The sequence below is a fragment of the Schistocerca cancellata genome, chromosome 1, assembly GCF_023864275.1.
Source record: "Schistocerca cancellata isolate TAMUIC-IGC-003103 chromosome 1, iqSchCanc2.1, whole genome shotgun sequence".
NCBI classification, from domain to species: Eukaryota; Metazoa; Arthropoda; class Insecta; order Orthoptera; family Acrididae; genus Schistocerca; species Schistocerca cancellata.
The window spans coordinates 83,269,280-83,290,458 of record NC_064626.1 but is presented as its reverse complement, the minus strand read 5'-3'; the positions used below and the strand labels follow the sequence as shown (position 1 = coordinate 83,290,458).

Here is a 21,179-nt window from a genome sequence, read left to right as displayed (position 1 = left end):
TCCAATTCATTCAGTGTTGAAAATGTAATAAGAAGAGGGAATACATAACAATGTGTAAATGAAATGATACTATCCTTAAATGTAAATGTACAAAATTAAGTAATGCCTATGTCTGATATATTTAGAGCTTGTGAAATGAGTGTGTAAATGAATAATGGTCAGGCATATAGATACTCTTTTGAGCAGGATGGTTGGTCATGTGACATAGCCAGTCTAACATGTGTTACAACTGTGACATAACTGATAACAGTGTGTGCAGGGCTGCCATCACGATCTTTTGCTGGGTGAAGGGGGGAGGGGGGGGGGGGTAAAGTTGGTTCACCTGTCACAGTGCCATTCATGTTTGACTGTCTTCTGAGTTAGGCACATACCTGTGTGTGCTTATACGGAATTTAGTTATTGCATATCCACTTTGAGACCTTCAGACAATGAATGTTAGAAATGTCATGTGATCAAACTGTCATATGGTGGACTACTTATTGCAAGGAGATTTGAATGAATTTGTAAAGTGCTAGGAATCCATAAAATCTAAAATGAATTGAAGTGCACTGCTCAATGCTTTTGATTTATGGTAACCATTGCCTGCAATTGCTCTGCTCACTCAGCTAGAACAATCATTTCTAATTTCACCTTTATTGTTGTGGATAGCATTATCATGTGTAGGGCCATCATTCAAAGAAAACTTGTCTTCAATTAATAAATCAGCAGTAAAATTTGAATTTGTGGTTAGTCTACGTCATTACAATAAGGGATCATTACCTTAATTTCCTGTTACTTAATCATTTATATTTATTCATATTGTATACATACAACATTCATTGATTGCTGCCATAGGCCCCCTTGATAATCTTTAGACACTTACATTAGGACATAATACAACAGTGTTCAACCAAAACCCTTTGTAATACAACAGTATTCAACCAAACCCTTTTGTAGATAAGCCATCTCACAGTTTTCTTGGGTTGTGTATTAGTTGTTTGGTGGATTGAGAGCTGTAAGAAGTTTCCAACCCCCATCTCCAGGCATGTTACAGCATCATCCTGTTCTGTTCATTGTGTTTAAAGATGATGTTCTATTACCTTCACACAGCTTGAGATTGACTATAATATTGTTTCCAGAATGAGGTTTTCACTCTGCAGCGGAGTGTGCGCTGATATGAAACTTTTATAATATTGTTACAGCCACAGCTACAGCTGCAGATTACAGCCATCCATTAAACTAAATTCAGAAGTATCTCATGTCCTTTAATCCAAATACCTAACATGTCATCAGGACTTAATTCACAAAAACAGTTTACCAACACCAACAGGTACACCAGCAGATGTGGAATATGAGTACAGAGTCTTTTACAACATGAAAGTTTTGAAAGCAATGATATGTTAGTGAGGGAAATTTTCCATAGCATTAATTCCAAGAGTATTATTCTTGTCTACATGAACAACAGCAACAATAATCCATGAATATCAGGTTTCATCAGTGTAAAATCAATTTAATAGCACAAAAAACTGCATGGCGCAGTGGTTAGACACTGGACTCGCATTCAGAAGGACGACAGTTCAAACCGGCGTATGGCCATCCTGATTTAGGTTTTTTGTGATTTCCCTAAATCGCAACAGGCAAATGCCAGGATGGTTCCTTTGAAAGGGTACGGCCGACTTCCTTCCCCGTGCTTCCCTAATCTGATGAGACCGATGACCTCGCTGTCTGGTCTCCTTCTCCAAAACAACCTAACAACCCAATGCAACCACAAAATTATTTCTGATATGTAGTTGTGACTGAATTACAATTACAGTCACTCTCAACATCATAAAGCTGTCTGTAGATGGTGTAGGCTGCCACCTACGAATATAAACACAGTGAACAGAATGGTGTGTTGTCAACTTGCGGTAGCAACAAACACAAAATTAAAATGACAGCAACTGCTCACCATTTATACAGGGATCACACCAACTGATGACATGCAAGTGGGTATTCAGTAGCAGGCTACCTATAGTAATACTACAAGAAAGCTGCCTTATCAACATTTGCGAGCTTTTTGCAACTGAAGGACAGCACATTGTGACACCATTACATTATCATCATCATCCGCTTCATCATCATCATCATCATCATCATCGTCATCAATCATCTGACACCCACTGATCTCTAGCAGATTTCAAACCATCATAAAGGGGATGGGTGGACACACCCCTGTCCACTAATATGTGTCAGGCAACGTTTCATCAGATACTGTATGTTCATTCACTTTATGCGTGTGCTGACACATGCCATTAATAATTTTGTGGTTGATACAAATTCTATCCCCCCCCCCATGAACCACGGACCTTGTCGTTTGTGGGGAGGCTTGCGTGCCTCAGCGATACAGATGGCCATACCGTAGGTGCAACCACAACGGAGTTGCGGAGTTGCAGGGGCAACAGTCTGGATGATTGACTGATCTGGCATTGTAACACTAACCAAAACGGCCTTGTTGTGCTGGTACTGCGAACGGCTGAAAGCAAGGGGAAACTACAGCCGTAATTTTTCCTGAGGGCATGCAGCTTTACTGTATGGTTAAATGATGATGGCGTCCTCTTGGGTAAAATATTCCGGAGGTAGAATAGTCCCCCATTCGGATCTCCAGGCGGGGACTACTCAAGAGGACGTTGTTATCAGGAGAAAGAAAACTGGCATTCTACAAATCAGAGCGTGGAATGTCCGATCCCTTAATCGGGCAGGTAGGTTAGAAAATTTAAAAAGGGAAATGGATAGGTTAAAGCTAGATATAGTGGTAATTAGTGAAGTTCAGTGGCAGGAGGAACAAGACATTTGGTCAGGTGAATACAGGGTTATAAATACAAATCAAATAGGGGTAATGCAGGAGTAGGTTTAATAATGAATAAAAAAAATAGGAGTGTGGGTAAGCTACTACAAACAGCATAGTGAACGCATTATTGTGGCCAAGATAGATACGAAGCCCATGCCTACAACAGTAGTACAAGTTTATATGCCAACTAGCTCTGCAGATGATGAAGAAATTGATGAAATGTATGATGAGATAAAAGAAATTATTCAGGTAGTGAAGGAAGACGAAAATTTAATAGTCATGGGTGACTGGAATTCGAGAGTAGGAAAAGGGAGAGAGGGAAACATAGTGGGTAAATATGGATTGGGAGAGAGAAATGAAACAGGAAGCCGTCTGGTAGAATTTTGCACAGAGCATAACATAAACTTGGTTCAAGAATCATAAAAGAAGGTTGTATACATGGAAGAATCCTGGAGATACTAGAAGGTATCAGATAGATTATATAATGGTAAGGCAGAGATTTAGAAACCAGGTTTTAAGCTGTAAGACATTTCCAGGGGCAGATGTGGACTCTGACCACAATCTATTGGTTATGAACTGTAGATTAAAACTGAAGAAACTGCAGAAAGGTGGGAATTTAAGGAGATGGGACCTGGATAAACTGACTAAACCAGAGGTTGTACAGAGTTACAGGGAGAGCATAAGGGAACAATTGACAGGAATGGGGAAAGAAATACAGTAGAAGAAAATGGGTAGCTCTGAGGGATGAAGTAGTGAAGGCAGCAGAGGATCAAGTAGGTAAAAAGACGAGGGCTAGTAGAAATCCTTGGGTAACAGAAGAAATATTGAATTTAATTGATGAAAGGAGAAAATATAAAAATGCATTAAATGAAGCAGGCAAAAAGGAATACAAACATCTCAAAAATGAGATCGACAGGAAGTGCAAAATGGCTAAGCAGGGATGGCTAGAGGACAAATGTAAGGATATAGAGGCTTATCTCACTAGGGGTAAGATAGATACTGCCTACAGGAAAATTAAAGAGACCTTTGGAGAAAAGAGAACCACTTGTATGAATATCAAGAGCTCAGATGGAAACCCATTTTTTAGCAAAGAAGGGAAAGCCGAAAGGTGGAAGGAGTATATAGTGGGTCTATACAAGGGCGATGTACTTGAGGACAATATTAAGGAAATGGAAGAGGATGTAGATGAAGATGAAATGGGAGATACGATATTGCGTGAAGAGTTTGACAGAGCACTGAAACACCTAAGTCAAAACAAGGCCCCGGGAGTAGACAACATTCCATTAGAACTATTGACAGCCTTGGGAGAGTTGGTCCTAACAAAACTCTACCATCTGGTGAGCAATATGTATGAGACAGGCGAAATTCCCTCAGACTTCAAGAAGAATATAATAATTCCAATCCCTAAGAAAGCAGGTGTTGACAGATGTGAAAATTACCGAAATATCAGTTTAATAAGTAACAGCTGCAAAATACTAACACGAATTCTTTACAGATGAATGAAAAAACTGGTAGAAGCTGACCTCAGGGAAGATCTGTTTGGATTCCATAAAAATATTGTAACACGTGAGGCAATACTGACTCTATGACTTATCTTAGAAGATAGATTAAGGAAAGGCAAACCTACATTTCTAGCATTTGTAGACTTAGAGAAAGCTTTTGACAATGTTGACTGGAATACTCTCTTTCAAATGGGGTGGCAGGGGTTAAATACAGGGAGTGAAGGCTATTTACACTTTGTACAGAAACCAGATGGCAGTTATAAGAGTCGAGGGACATGAAAGAGAAGCAGTGGTTGGGAAGGGAGTGAGACAGGGTTGTAGCCTATCCCCGATCTTATTCAATCTGTATATTGAGAAAGCAGTAAAGCAACAAAAGAAAATTCGGAGTAGGAATTAAAATCCATGGAGAATAAATAAAAACTTTGAGGTTTGCTGACGACATTGTAATTCTGTCAGAGACAGCAAAGGACTTGGAAGAGCAGTTGAACGGAATGGACAGTGTCTTGAAAGGAGGATATAAGATGAACATCAACAAAAGCAAAACGAGGATAATGGAATGCAGTCGAATTAAGTCAGGTGATGTTGACAGAATTAGATTAGGAAATGAGACACTTAAAGTAGTAAAGGAGTTTTGCTATTTGGGGAACAAAATAACTGATGATGGTCAAAGTAGAGATGGTATAAAATTTAGACTGGCAATGGCAAGGAAAGTGTTTCTGAAGAGAAATTTTGTTAACATCAAGTATAGATTTAAGTGCCAGGAAGGCGTTTCTGAAAGTATTTGTATGGAGTGTAGCCATGTATGGAAGTGAAACATGGACGATAAATAGTTTGGACAAGAAGAGAATAGAAGCTTTCGAAATGTGGTGCTACAGAAGAATGCTGAAGATTAGATGGGTAGATCACATAACTAATGAGCTCATGAGAGTTACTGTTGTGTTTTCTGGTTATGTGGAAACCAGTACTTAATTTGTTGTTTTTCTATCCACCTGCATACAAGCATGAGCATCAATACATGTGGTGACTCACCACATACTAGCATGAGCATCATCAATACATGTGGTGACTCACCAAAGATGATAACATTCCTGTCATCAGCTAACAGCACTGTTTCACCATGTTTGACTCTCTGGGAAGAATTGCTGTTGTATATCAAGAATATACTGGGCCAAGCTTTAAATGGGACATAATGAAATGCCTCCTTCTACAGCCAAATTTGTACAGTAGTTATGATCACCAACAATAAACTCTTCATGTGAATTTCCTTCATTTATTATTGAAGGGGTGGATGAGTGTCTATGTATATGTGCTCCAGCTGATAAATAGGTTCCCAGTACACATTGTCCAGCTCTGCACTGACTGAAAACTTAATGTGATGGGCTCAGTTAACACTGGGTGTGATAGACAATTACATACAATCTCAGTACAGAGAGCTATTTCTGGGAAGTGATAGAGTTCAAATCAGTCTCCTTCCTTCAGTGCATTTCTGAAGGTGTACTGCAACAAGATAATTGTCATCCACACATTGCAATGAATGTTTGAGACATCTCTATAAGAGAGATACTGCTTTTCCTTAACCAGTCCCTTCACTTTTTCTTCAGAGACCAGTGCGCTAATCCAATGTTCAAAATATATGAACTTCTGACTGAGATAGAAGCTATCTAAAATGTTATTCCTCCAGAATGCATAAAAAAACTTGCTTCATTCAGTGCTGAGATGCTTCAAAGCAGCATTTGCGAGTTTCCTAAATATTAATTATGAGCATGTAACTGTATTTTAAAGCTTTGTATCACTATAGGTCATGTGTGGACTAAATTTCCTTCCTTTTTATGTGTCATGACATTACAAATATAACAGTGGTGTACAATAATTTCATTCAGTAATTTTGTTGACAATGACTACCTGAGGTAGGCACCTAGTAGTACAAGAATAATCTAAATTTGATGCCAGTACTTTACCTTCCACACACTTATGATGTCTGTTTCCTTATCTACAAGCAGTGCACCAGACTCATCTCGAGGTAACATGTCACCCTCTCTCTCAACAAGACCACATGGATGGTGGACCAAATACAAATCTAAATAGTTCAACTGCAGGGCTTCCAGTGATCTTTTTATGTATTTTTCTACTCTGTCAGGATGGTTTCCAAAGTTAGGCAACTGAAAAACAACGAAGAATTTTCTTATACACATCTACATTGCATAAATTACATAATCAGCTTCAAATTACGTTTTTAAATTAAAAATCATGGATGGAGCTTCAAAATATATTTTTATGTTATCGTTACTCTACAGAATTATGTTTAAGAACTAATATATATGCCCCTGGAATGAAAACATACTGAGTTAGCAACAATTAAACAATTGATTACATCATTTAATTATTCAATTTCATTTATGTTCTTTTCAGAATCTGAAGTTATTTTATAGACTATTAGTTGCACAGACAGATGGCAGTGCTTCACTGCCCAGTCAGGGTAATCTTTTGAGAGGTGTTGCATTAGTTTTCAAGGTCCATCAAGACCCATAAATGCCATGGATGGCACTTATCGTATGTTTTATACTCATGCTGCTGGTATACACAGCATCAGTATGATATGTGATGCTCTCAAGAGACATTACAACATGTCATGGGTGTCTGCAGAAATTTTTGTAAAGTAGGGCACAATTCAAAATTTAACAGTTTTGGTATATTTGATTTAGTGAGTTAAAAAATGTGTCATACCACAAGGACTAAATTTGACAATAATTACACAGAACTTACTGTATCTCAAAAGTTTGATAGTTATTTATGCAAATTACATCTTTTTATGCCACTAATATGAACATAGGTGCCACTTTTTTGATTCAACGGTCTGAAATGAGATCCTCATATGACTAAATCCTGCATTTCCAATGACTTATTAAGTCAAGCTAGTAAAAATTCACAAAAATAATTTATTCACACCCCCTTAATGTTAGGTTGAATGTCAAAATTAAAAATCTGAAATGGAAGAAAAACATCAGAACAACAGAAAATTCTACTGGATTTCTATAAAAATGCCACATTTATACTCCTTGAAATGAAGAACAGGGGATAGACTTCTAAGAAAGGATTTTTCAACTTTGATGCCTCCTAAACATTTTACATCTGTTTATGTTAATGGATTCCCTGCACTACTTCTATGGTTGCTTCATTTTTAGTGTTGGCAGCCATAACTGAAATTTGTAAGTGTAGACCATGCCCAGTATAAGCCTAGACGAATGTGTAACCCTCCCAAACCATCCTCAAACTGGTCAACAGAATTATCTTTTTGCAACCTACGACTTTTCCATCTCGTCTTTCCCATTTCTCACATTAATGTGCAGCATGTCTACTGGAATGCAGAAGTCTTAGTTCTTTGACTGAATGTGACACTGTGTTACACGCTTAGACTTTGATAAGGTCTTGATCCTAGCATTCACGTATTTCCGACCTTGAAATTTCTTGAAATTTCACACTGTTTTCCCCTGTCTTCTAGCACAGAAAATGATATTGTTCTTTCTTTGGCTGCTGTGTTTGGAGTTAATTATAGATGTACACACTTAGAATGTAACATGTCTGGGTTCTTCTGAGTCTACTACATCAGCTCTGCTGCGTAAAACTGAATGCAGAATCAGCAAGCCATTATGGATTTTCATTTTTTACAAACAAATGGTAACTACTGTTTGGATGGTTGACTGATTTGGGGGAGGGAACCAAACAGTGAGGTCATCGGGAAGGATGGGGAAGGAAGTTGGCCGCATCCTTTCAAAGGAACCTTCCCAGCATTTGCCTGTAGCAATTTAGGGAAACCATGTAAAACCTAAATCAGGATAGCTGGACACAGGTTCAAATAGTCTTCCTCCAAAATTTGAGTCCAGTGTGCTAACCAATGTTCCACCTTTCAGTGAAGGGGAGGGCAGGCAATATGGGAACTGGGAACAGGTGACTGGCATGTATCCTTGTGCTGTTTTATGTGCCAGGAATCTGAGTTGGACTCTGTGTGTCAGTGTGTTTGGTGGGCTCCTATCTGCATTTCACTAAGGACTGAATGAGGAAGCAACAGAAAAAGACTGAAGATGTTATTTTGGAAAGGTTCTTTTAAAGCTTATGTCAATCTTCACTATATATCTGCACCAAAACTGCAGCTGCAGTAAGGCCTCAAAAGAATTTACGATGAACAGAGTGACAACTAATAAAACCAAAGGTATATATCTGACTGCAAATAATATGTTGCCTGAGTAACACTTTGGGATCCTTAACCATTCCAGTATAGATAAGGCTATTTACACGCACAGTGAGAATGTACTTAATTCATTAGATAACAAACTAGAGGTTACTGCCATTTTCTGTAATCTGTCAAAAGCCTTCAACTGTGTGAATCACAGCATTCTCTTAAATGAATTAGAATATTCTGGCATCACTGGCAGTGCTGCAAAATGGTTTGAGTCATACCTGACTAACAGGTAACAAAGGGTGTCATTACAAAATACCTGTGGAGTAAGCAATCAGTCTTCATCTGACTGGGAACACATGCGGTGTCTATTTCTCACAGTTCCATCTTGGATCCATTGCTTTTTCTTGTGAACATTAATGACCTCTCATTTGTTACATTGGCAGATACTAAGTGTGTTTTGTTTACAGATAATACAACGTTTTCAATAAACAGCAAGTCAAGTAGAGATTTAGAAATGGCTGCTAATAAAATTTTCACTTAAATTAATGCATGGCTTAAAACTAATTCACTGTTGTTAAACTTTGAAAGGACTCACTATATGCAGTTCAGAACCTGTAAGATATTTTCCTCCAGTATATGTATAACATGTGAAGACATGCAGGTAGAAGAGGTCGGCAGTGTCAGGATTACAACGCCCAGTTGGGAAGGCCATACTGTACAATTGCTGAAGCACCTAAACAAGTCTGCATTTGCAAATGTGGGTGATGTCAGACATGGAACATATAAATACAAAAAACTTGCATACTATACTTACTTTCATTCTGTTATGTCATATGGGATCACATTCTAGGGTAATTCATTAAACTGAGCAAAAGTGTTTTGAGTGCAAAAGTGTGTAATGGGTGAGACTCATTTGTGGTGTAAATTCAAGAACATTATGTAGAAACCAGTTCACTGAACTGGGTATTCTAACCAATCCTTCTCAGTATACTGATTCCTTAATGAAATTTGTTGCAAATAATATGTCTCTAGTTCCAACCAATAGCTCAATACATAGTGCCAATGCTAGAAACAAGAACAATCTCCATAAAGACCTAAACTCACTTACCTTGGTCCAAAATGGGTCCAATATCATGGACACACATTTTCAATAAATTGCCAGTAACCATTAAAACCTTGGTTCCAGATAAAACATAGTTTAAATGGAGTTTGAAAGACTTTTTGTAGGCAACTTCTTCTACTCTATAGATGAATATCTTAACAGGGCTGTTAGACCAACTTAAGTAAAATTGTCTGTTGGATTTCAGTTTTGATGGCACTTGGTCACAACAGTTAAGATAAGGAATTTTGTGTACAATAAATTTATTAAAAGTACAGAACTATGTTTCATTCTGACATTGTATTAGTTCTGTAAATATTAGCAGTTCCAGTTTACTATAATGTATTCACATATCTTGACAATCTTCTGACAAATGATCAGGGAAGTGAGTATTATATTCAAATGTTCTGTGTCCTTTATGTTATACTTTCTGGCACGTTCCACACCCATGAGAATCATCTCAGTTTTGGGTCTATGGAACAAAAACTGAATCTAGTCCAATCATGTTCATTTGGGTTAAGGCCAGGTAGTAAGTTTCCCACTCTATACCAACTATGTTTTTCATGTTGAAGGAGTTCTTCCCCTGCATTATCATCTGCCAAAGGAAACCAAGGTCCATTTACATCATGCAAAAGGTTGAAATGCCATCCCATGAGGCCATTCCTAGGGATCACAGTCACAACAGTACACGTGAAGAGCACAGTCACAACAGTACACGTGAAGCTGCCCAAACAATAAACCTGGTACCACCATATCAATTCTTTAAACAATATCAGCCAGGTTGCAACACCTCATATGGATGTGCTAGACGGTAGGCAATGAGCATTTCTCTCCATAATGGATGTAGATATCTGACTCATCTTGAATATGTCAGCACCCCTGTATGCCTTGATTCACACATTCATTGACACAAGTAATGCTTTTGTACAACAGAAATGCATCTTGTAGAACTCTAAACATACAACAGCAATTTCTAAAAGTCCAAGATACATTCTTATGGAAGATGTGTAGCCCAAAGGCTGCCATGATGTATCTAATCAGAACAGATACTATTTTGGTTGAGTGTCTTCAAGACAACAATGATTCTGGCTCCGAGATGAATCGTTTGTATATCTTGTTCATACTACCACTGAATGTTTTCTGCCTCCTCTTTGGACACAAAATGAACTTTCAGATGACACTCAGCACCTAGGATACCTCACGCACCTAATCTGCCAATTATCTATGAATACTTAACATCATCTATATGAGTTTGCTGTGCCATCCTGTTGCCCTGTGAATTAACTCATGCACTCCATGCTGTTTGCACCTAACATCCAGTCAGAACTGAAATACTGAAGACCTCAGCACAGGCACACTATATAGCTGATAATTTTGAGCCAAAGTCATATTGTATTTGTTTGTTGTACAGCTGCATTTCAGTCCACACAGTGTCATATGACAGGCTTTTACGTGGGTGTTAAAGACCCCTTCAATTATGGATGCTAGTGTAGTTGGAAGATTTCTGTGAGAGTTCTTCAGAAGATATTTCTTTCATATACACCACAAAAATGTCCTGCCTGCCCTTTTAAGTCTCTCTTTCTTTGCCTTCACATACTGTATCTTTACTATAGATGTCACTCATGTTTGTCATGTGAAAACTTATATATAATCTTGGCATCTCGAACTCCGCTCTTAAAGTAAATATGGCTCTTTACTACAGTTGTCAGGCAAACACACTCTAACCATTATTCATTAACTACTAAAAACCAGTCTGGAATCTTCAGTCTCTAAGGAGTCTTTCCAGAGAGTACAAATGTTCATTCAAGTATTACTTGAAAGTAAGAAAATTAGCCACCTTTTCATCTAGGGGAAAAAAGTTACAATGCAACAGAAATTTACAAGATTTTCATGTCTTCATAAGTTTTATTTAATATGAAAGCTGCACCCCTTGAGAATATATTTATTATATGAAAAATGAAAATTTTAAAATAAATCAAAGTTGCATAAATCATTAGGCAGGTCAGTACTGAGCAACATCAGCATGGGTTTGTGGGCATGCGAATGGACTGTAGGGTCTATCTATAGTAATGGTAATTGAAGCTGACAGGCATTTTCATTAATTTAGTTACTGTTGTATCTCTGGCTTATGGTATATTTTATAATTTCCTCACCAGAAAGGGAACACAAAATATCTATAGACAATTAAATAATGTAAATAAATACAAAATATCTATAGGCAATTAAACAAAGTAAATAAACATTTTAACTAACAGAAGTGCTGTTACTTTGAAAAATTCTGTTTTGTGTCTGATATGTCCATCTTCTGCTTATCTACTACTGCTGTTTCATATTTACATAACTACAGTCCTTACTGATACATACTGAGGTTTTATATGCGTGCTGGAAGATTATAGACTTATTTTACTACATACATTTTTCTGACAAGCTTTTTTAGTCATGTAAACCACATGTTTTTATAAAGGAGCATTTAATTAGATAAGCAATTACCAGTAGCAAAGTCACAAATATGAGAGACACTGTAGGGTTAGTTCAATGATGGATGTAATGTTACCTTTGTCACTATAAACAATTCTTCCCTTTTGATTTTTCCTGAATCCAACCATTTCTTCAAAGCTCTACCAATAGGAGCTTCATTCATATAAACATAAGCTGTGTCAATATGCCTGTAACCAGCTTCTAGGGCTGTATTTATTGCTGTCTCCACTTCTTCATCAGTTGCCTGAAAACAATATGTCTATCAGAAACATAAATAATGACACTACAAAGTTTAAAGGTGCATACTACAAACAGAAAAGTTCAATAGCGTCTTCTCTGCTTTATTTACATCTTTATTGGTCTCTAACAAAAAACGTTTGTAGTAATAAAACAAAAATAATGGCATTCCAAGAAAAAATAGAAAATCGTTTTAGATCAGTTTTAGAACAGGTCTCTCAAATCTCCCACGTAGGCTATGACATAAGATTTGATTTTGACTTTGATATTGAAAAGAAAATTCACAAGTTGCAAGCTATGTGTGGTATCATTAGTAGAACATTGGGCCATTAAATACAAAATGAGACCACCATAAAATTCTATAAAGGGATGGTAGCTCCTGTCTTATGCAATGGAAATGAAAACTGGGTGTTAACAAGGAAGGTCAAACAGCAGAGATGAGTTTCCCTAAGGAGGACAAAAGGCTGCACAAGACGATACATGATTAGAAATGAAGATATCAGAACATAATTAAATATTTTCAACAAGAATGAAAAAATTCAAAAGCATAATGAAAATTAGAAACAATACCTCATGAGAATGCCAGGTCACAGAATTCCCAGAAGATCCTAAACTACAAATCAAATGGGAAAAGAGATATTGGAATACCTCAAAAAATATTGGAATAATTCTGTTTGTAAGTTTGGAACAAGAATAGCCAAACCTTTGAAACAAAGATGACGATGGTGAGACAGGTAGCTATCGAGTGCAAACAAATGTTGGAGTACCAACTCTTTGCTGGAAATGAAGAATATTTCAATGTTTACTGTTCTTTTAAACCATTAGCCTCCTTACTCTTGCCATGTGCATCTGTAAGAATTTGTCTAGAGAGAGAGGGAGGGAGGCAAGTTTGTGACAACTAAACATAAGTAAGTTATACAGCAATTGCTAAGGTCCTAGTATTGTCTCCTGTAATCAGTCACAGAAAGCTACAACTGACCAATAGTGAAGTGTCATGAAAAATCACTTCCGGAAGTTTATGAAAAATCTACAATTAATAAAAATTCTGTCTACATTTACATCCATACTCTGCTAATTGCTGAAGTTCATGGCAGAGGGCACTATCTATTCCCATTATTAGGGCTTCTTCCCATTCCATTTACAATGGAGCACAGAGAGAATGCCCCTATGTGTGCTGTAATTAATCTAATCTTGACCTCAAAATCCATCAAAGAGATACACAGGGTGTTGTGTGTACTCTTGGAGTCATCATTTAAAGCTGGTTCTTGTAATAAGCTTCCTCAGGATAGTTTGCGTCTATCTTCAAGTGTCTGGCAGTTCAGTTTCTTTGGCAACTCTGTGGCACTCTCCCATTAGTCAGACAAACCTATGACCATTCATGCTGCTCTTTGCCATATACATTCAATATCCCATGTTATTCCTAGTTGGTACAGGTCCCCACACGCTTGAGCTATATGCTAGAATGGCTCACACAAATGATTTGTCAGCAATCTCCTTTGTAGACTAACTACACTTCCCCAGTATTCTACTAATAAATCAAAGTCTACCACCTGCTTTACCTATGACTGAGTCTATGAGATTGTTCCATTTCACATCCCTACAAAGTGTTACAACCAGGTATTTGTACAATTTGACAGATTCCAACTGACTTGTTGATACTGTAGTCATAAGATACCACATTATTCATAAACTCTGGTAAAGGTAAAATTCATTACACATCCACAAAACACAGAGGGACTCTGCAATATAACTTGGGCACCAACTGCATTAGCTGTAGTAATCTCCAAATTGTCGATTGCCTTGTATAGGGTCATGACTGAGCATCTCCTGTATGTCCTGTAGCATGGCATCTTCTGTGTGAGCGATCCAATGCTGTCGTATGCGCGGCTGCACGAAGACTGATGCCTTCTTTGACAAAATGATTACTCAAATAGAAAAAAAACTGTTGCCTAGTAACCTAGTGGTTAACTTCTGAAGCATTCGGGGGAATGTGCCAAAGTTGAAGTGCTCCTAAAAAGCACTGAAGCTCACGTAATACAAGGCACAAAAAGCTGGTTGCTAACCAAAACTGACAGCAGTGACATTTTTGGGGAAAATTTAAGAGTATATTGAAAGGATAGGATAATTGGAAATGGAGGTATTGTATTTGTACCAGTAGATAATAAACTCATATCCACCAACATAGGAAATGAAGCTTCATGGGAGATTAATTGGGCAAGAGTCAGAGTCAGAGATAGACAAAAAATTATGATCCTCCTATCAACCACCAAACTCTCCTCCTAGCGTAATGAAAAACTTTGGAGAAAATCTCAGTTCGCTAGTACAAATGTTCTCCAATCATACTGTAATAATTGGAGGAGACTTTAATCATTAACAATAAATAGATGTTGTTACAATTTTTTGTGGTGGACATAACAAGACATTCTGTGAAACATTAGTAAATACCTTCTCTAAGAACTACCTAGAACAGGTAGTTCGGAACCTCACTCATCGTGGAATTATATTAGATCTAATGGCAACAAATCTGACCTCTTTGAGGAAGTCCACATTAGTGACCAAGAGGCAGTTATAGCAAAAGCGAATACCAAAGTACAAAAGGCAACTGAAACAAGTAGAAAGGTGTTTATGTTCAGCAAATTAGTGAAAGAAGCTATAGTGTCAATGAGGAAATTGAAACCTCTAGTTGACATGTGGAGGAATTATGACTCAAGTTTAAATGAATAGTTTATCAAGCACAGGATAGATGTATACCAAGTAGAGATGATGTACCCACTAGAGATGACGACGGATGAGACTCTCCATGGTATATCGTCACTGTAAAGAAACGTCTAGAGAAACAGAGACTACTGCTTAATGGGTATAAAACAAAGCACAGGGCTACAGATGGAGAGAAGCTGAATAGAACGTGTTTGGCAGTAAAGATAGCAATCAGTGAAGCCTTCAGTGACAGAATATTATCGAAAGATATTTCACAAAACCTGCTAAAATTCTGGGCGTATTTAAAGGCTGCTAGTGGTACTAAAGTTAGTGGCCAGTCGCTCATGGACAAGACATGATCAGAAACTGAGAATAGCAGAGAACAACAGAAATGCTGAACTCTGTTTAGCTAATGTTCCTTTACAAAGGAAAGACCAGGAGAAATGCTCCAATCTGATCCTCATGCCATGAAAACATGTGCAAAATAAGTGTTTAGTGTCATTGGCGTTGAGAAATAGCTGAAATAGTTAAAATTGAACAGAGCCCCAGGGTCTGGTGAAATCCTCATCAGAGTCTAGTCTAATTTGCAGCTGAGTTGTCCCTTCTGTTAACTATAATCTATCATAGATCCCTGGAAGGAAAAACCATGTCTAGTAGTTGGAAGAAAGCTCAGATCACGTCAACCAACAAAAAGGGTAGCAGATATGACCCGCAAAACTATTCGAATCACACTTTTCTCACATGACATCCTGAAAGCCATGGGTCAAGGCAGTCAGACAAATGCAGTATTTCTTGATTTCCAAAAACCATTTGAATCTGTACAACAACTGCACTTATTATCAAAAGTACGATCTTATGGAATATGAGTTGCAATTTGTGAAATGGAATGAGGTTTTCTTGGTAACGAGAATGCAGCAAGTTATCTTGGACGGAGAGTCGTCAATAGATGTAAAAATATCTTCGGGTCTACCCCATGGAAGTATGCTGGCTTCCTTGCTGTTCATAATGTATATGAATGATCTTGTGGATGATGACTTTTCGCACATGGTGCAGTTATCTACAGTGAAGTACAGTCAGAAGGAAGCTGCACAGATATTCAGTCAGACCCAGATATGATTTCAAAGTGGTGCAAAGATTGACAACTTGCTTTAATATTGCAGAAATGAAACTATCCCATGTAAACCTACTTAGAAAGTATCTAGAAACAATTTAAAGTGATGAATATACACTCCTGGAAATTGAAATAAGAACACCGTGAATTCATTGTCCCAGGAAGGGGAAACTTTATTGACACATTCCTGGGGTCAGATACATCACATGATCACACTGACAGAACCACAGGCACATAGACACAGGCAACAGAGCATGCACAATGTCGGCACTAGTACAGTGTATATCCACCTTTCGCAGCAATGCAGGCTGCTATTCTCCCATGGAGATGATCGTAGAGATGCTGGATGTAGTCCTGTGGAACGGCTTGCCATGTCATTTCCACCTGGCGCCTCAGTTGGACCAGCGTTCGTGCTGGACGTGCAGACCGCGTGAGACGACGCTTCATCCAGTCCCAAACATGCTCAATGGGGGACAGATCCGGAGATCTTGCTGGCCAGGGTAGTTGACTTACACCTTCTAGAGCACGTTGGGTGGCACGGGATACATGCGGACGTGCATTGTCCTGTTGGAACAGCAAGTTCCCTTGCCGGTCTACGAATGGTAGAACGATGGGTTCGATGACGGTTTGGATGTACCGTGCACTATTCAGTGTCCCCTCGACGATCACCAGTGGTGTACGGCCAGTGTAGGAGATCGCTCCCCACACCATGATGCCGGGTGTTGGCCCTGTGTGCCTCGGTCGTATGCAGTCCTGATTGTGGCGCTCACCTGCACGGCGCCAAACACGCATATGACCATCATTGGCACCAAGGCAGAAGCGACTCTCATCGCTGAAGACGACACGTCTCCATTCGTCCCTCCATTCACGCCTGTCGCGACACCACTGGAGGCGGGCTGCACGATGTTGGGGCGTGAGCGGAAGACGGCCTAACGGTGTGTGGGACCGTAGCCCAGCTTCATGGAGACGGTTGCGAATGGTCCTCGCCGATACCGCAGGAGCAACAGTGTCCCTAATTTGCTGGGAAGTGGCGGTGCGGTCCCCTACGGCACTGCGTAGGATCCTACGGTCTTGGCGTGCATCCGTGCGTCGCTGCGGTCCGGTCCCAGGTCGACGGGCACGTGCACCTTCCGCCGACCACTGGCGACAACATCGATGTACTGTGGAGACCTCACGCCCCACGTGTTGAGCAATTCGGCGGTACGTCCACCCGGCCTCCCGCATGCCCACTATATGCCCTCGCTCAAAGTCCGTCAACTGCACATACGGTTCACGTCCACGCTGTCACGGCATGCTACCAGTGTTAAAGACTGCGATGGAGCTCCGTATGCCACGGCAAACTGGCTGACACTGACGGCGGCGGTGCACAAATGCTGCGCAGCTAGCGCCATTCGACGGCCAACACCGCGGTTCCTGGTGTGTCCGCTGTGCCGTGCGTGTGATCATTGCTTGTACAGCCCTCTCGCAGTGGATTGATGGCAAGATTAGACAATTATACCACCCACAGAGGCGGTTAACCAGTCATTCTTCCTGTGGTCATTATGTTAATGGAACGGGAAAAAGTGTTCATAAATGGTGCGACGGAACGTTCCATCTGCCATGCACTTCACAGTGGTTTGCAGAGTATATATGTAAATGTAGATAGGGACTTAATAAAATAGTTTACATTTCATATAAAATTGTACTAAATAGGACTATACTTCATACTGAAGTTAGTGGCGATTCATAACCAGACATTGCAAGTGGATGCATTTTCTCTGACACATTTTTGCTTCTGTTACAGCATACTTTCACACATGTAAATTTTCAGTATCAATTGTAATCCACCATGTATGTACAATAATATATTTTAATATGCTGTTCGCAGATAATAATAAGTCTCGTGTGGCTCATAGCTTGGTGCAAATACATCGATAGAAAAGATCATAACAGCGAAAAATGATTAATTAATGCATAGTAATGAAATTTCGGGAACATACTGAAGTGACTACAAGATCACAGGTTAATGTAAGCGTGAGATAATCCACTGCAAATTTAAAATTCTGGTTCATTAAAAACAGGTGTAAGCGCCAGAATGTTGAATGCACGCATGCAAACGTGCATGCATTGTGTTTTACAGGTGCCGGATGTCAGTTTACGGGATGGAGTTCCACGCCTGCTGCATTTAGCCAGTCAATACAGGGACGGTTAATGTTGTCTGTGGACGACGCTGGAGTTGTCGCGTCCCGTATGTGCTCGATTGTAGACAGATCTGGTAATCGAGCAGGCCAGGGCAACCTGTCGTCACTCTGCGGAGCAGGTTGGGTTCCAACAGCGGCACGTGGGCGAGCGTTATCCTGTTGGAAAACACCCCCTGGAATTCTGCTCATAAATGGCAGCACAAGAAGTCGAGTGATGAGACTGACGTTCAAATTTACAATCGGAATGTGTGGCTTAATCACGGGAGTGCTCCTGCTGTCATATGAAATTGCAGCCCAGACCATAACACCACGTGTAGGACCCGTGTGTCTATCATGCAAACATGTTGGTTGCAGGCCCTCAACTGGTATCCTCCCAACCAACATTTGACAGAGCGCCACCCTGCCCTCCAATGACCTCTCGCTTGACACCGCTGACGTTCAGATAGCAGTGGTTTGGTGTCAGTGGAATGCATCCTACAGGGTGTCTGGCTCGGAGCTATCCTTTAAGCAACCGATTTGTAACAGTCCGCTGTGTCAGTGTGGTGCCAATTGCTGCTCACACTGCTCCTGCAGATGCAGTCGACGGGCAAGAGCCATATGCCGAACATGATGGTCTTCCCTTTCGGTAGTGCCACGTGGCCGTCCGGAGCCCAGTCTTCTTGCGACCATACATTCTCTTGACCACCGTTGCCAGCAGTTATGTACAGTGCCTACATTCCTGTCAAGTCTTTCTGCAATACCGTAGAAGGATCAGCCAGTTTCTCGTAACACTATTATACGACCTTGTTCAAACTCAGTGAGAAACTGATAATGGCGCCTTTGTTTCCTAAATGCATTCTTTACTAATATCAACACACCACGTCCAATCTCAAAGAAACTAACGCTGACAGCTTCTTTTTTTTTCTTCAATAAAATTCTTCAGGGTATCAGACCGCATCGTCATAATTTAAAATGCGCCAACGTTTCGGCCAGCGTTGCAGCTAGCCTTCATCAGGGCCTTACGTTAACTGAGTTAACGTAAGGCCCTGATGAAGGCTAGCTGCAACGCTGGCCGAAACGTTGGCGCATTTTAAATTATGACGATGCGGTCTGATACCCTGAAGAATTTTATTGAAGAAGACAACGGCCGCGGAAGCCTACGCTTACATCTTTTTTTTTCCTTTATTGTAAATTCCTTTGATACAAATGGGGGCTGGCACCAGCTTATAGACGCCGCTCTTCGGCCTATAAAATAACAGAAATCGTACAGGAAGACATAAAAACAGATAGACATGAATGTTAAAAACAGTTGATATACATAAGAATGTGATGGAAGCATTCGGTGGATGGCACATGACACATAACCAAGGTCAACAGAGCAGTCAGTTGTCCACGATACGAAGGGGCACACTGGAGAGAATGCCGACGCACAGTAATGATGTAAACACTGTTGCACAAAACTCTGGCAACGACCTCCAGCGCTGAGAACACTGAACACAAGGGGGGGGGGGGGAGGTTGTTGCCACTGGAGGGAGGGGACAGGCAGGGGTGAAGGAAGGGGGAAGAAGCCAATGAGAGAAAGGGAGGGTTAGGGGAGGGGAGAGGGGAGGGTTGGGGTGTGGAAGCCCAGGAAGGGAGCAGGCGGAGGGAGTGGGAAACTAGAAGAGAGGAAGGGAGGAGGGAGAAAGGAAGGTGAGGAAGGAGAGAGGGAGCCCTGAAAGAAAAGGGGGAAATAAGAAAATGGGAGGATTAGATCTGATAGGAGGGGTATAGGGAGGGAAAGAGGACATCATCAGGAAGGGGGAGTTGGCGGAAGCCACCTTGGGTAAGGTGTGGAGAGTTGGCTAGCAGGTGGGATGTAAGAGTGCAGGTGCGGCAGTGGGATGGGGTGGGAGAGGATGGGAGAGACAAGCGGCTGGGGAGAATCAAGCTTGCGGTGTGGGAAAGGATTCAAGTCGTAAAGGATACGCGTGGGGGGTGGGAGATGTGTGCGATAGGCGAGGCGGAGCGCATGGCGTTCAAGGATTTGAAGGGACTTACAGCAGATGGGAGGGGATGCTCACAGCCTTTACAGCATATATTTACAGTAACCTGATTCGCAACCTCATAGTGTCGCTACTAGCGCCATTCTTACGCGACCGGTGCAAAATTTGAATAGACGTCATTTTCCAGATGTAGAAACGCGCGTACCAGCTGTGTTTTATGTTGCACAGCTACTTGCAGTTTTTTTCCATCAGCGCATTTTCACCTGGCGTACGTGTCAGTTTAAACTTGTGTGTGGTCGAATCCAGCGCTCCACCCGTGACTTCTCTTTCGTATCATACACAAATTTATGTTATCCCAGCCGGCCGCTGTGACCGAGCGGTTCTAGGAGCTTCAGTCCGGAACCGCGCTGCTGCTACGGTCGCAGATTCGAATCCCGCCTCGGGCATGGATGTGTGTGATGTCCTTAGGTTAGTTAGGTTTAAGTAGTTCTAAGGGACTGATGACCTCAGATGTTAGGTTCCATAGTGCTTAGAGCCATTTGTACCATATGTTATCCCCTTCAGTTGCACACACAAAAATTTTGACTATGTTAAACAGTTTTCAACTACTCTAACGAAACATTTTATACAATACCACTACTTACTGTGAGCTTTCATCACGAATAAGATATGATTTACCGCAGTTAAATAGTGTCTACTGTTTAACAAGCCAACATAACACTAGATGTCCCATTTTTTCTGATGGAAAATTATGTAGTTAAAAAGTTCCATTATTAAACCAAAAAAGAGAACCAAATTTTATATTTTCATGCCTTCTACCCAGTCTACTTCTTAGCACAGCTTTATTGATACTACAACACTACAGTAGGTGTAGTTCTTTCTGCTCTCGTTAAAGCCTTTATAAATCTCAGGAGTTACCTTAAATGGA

General features: G+C 40.2%; 1 protein-coding gene across 1 annotated transcript in view; it reads right to left on the bottom strand.

Moving 5' to 3' along the window:
• The window catches only part of LOC126165968 (1,5-anhydro-D-fructose reductase-like), a 167,329-nt gene that overhangs the window by 46,879 nt on the left and 99,271 nt on the right, over window positions 1-21,179 (bottom strand). Inside the window, exons 2-3 of the mRNA XM_049920365.1 lie at window positions 12,139-12,306; window positions 6,267-6,467 (exon numbers count right to left, since the gene is read on the bottom strand). Of these exons, the coding sequence (XP_049776322.1) occupies window positions 6,267-6,467; window positions 12,139-12,306 (369 nt within the window). The remainder of the gene's footprint in view (window positions 1-6,266; window positions 6,468-12,138; window positions 12,307-21,179) is intronic.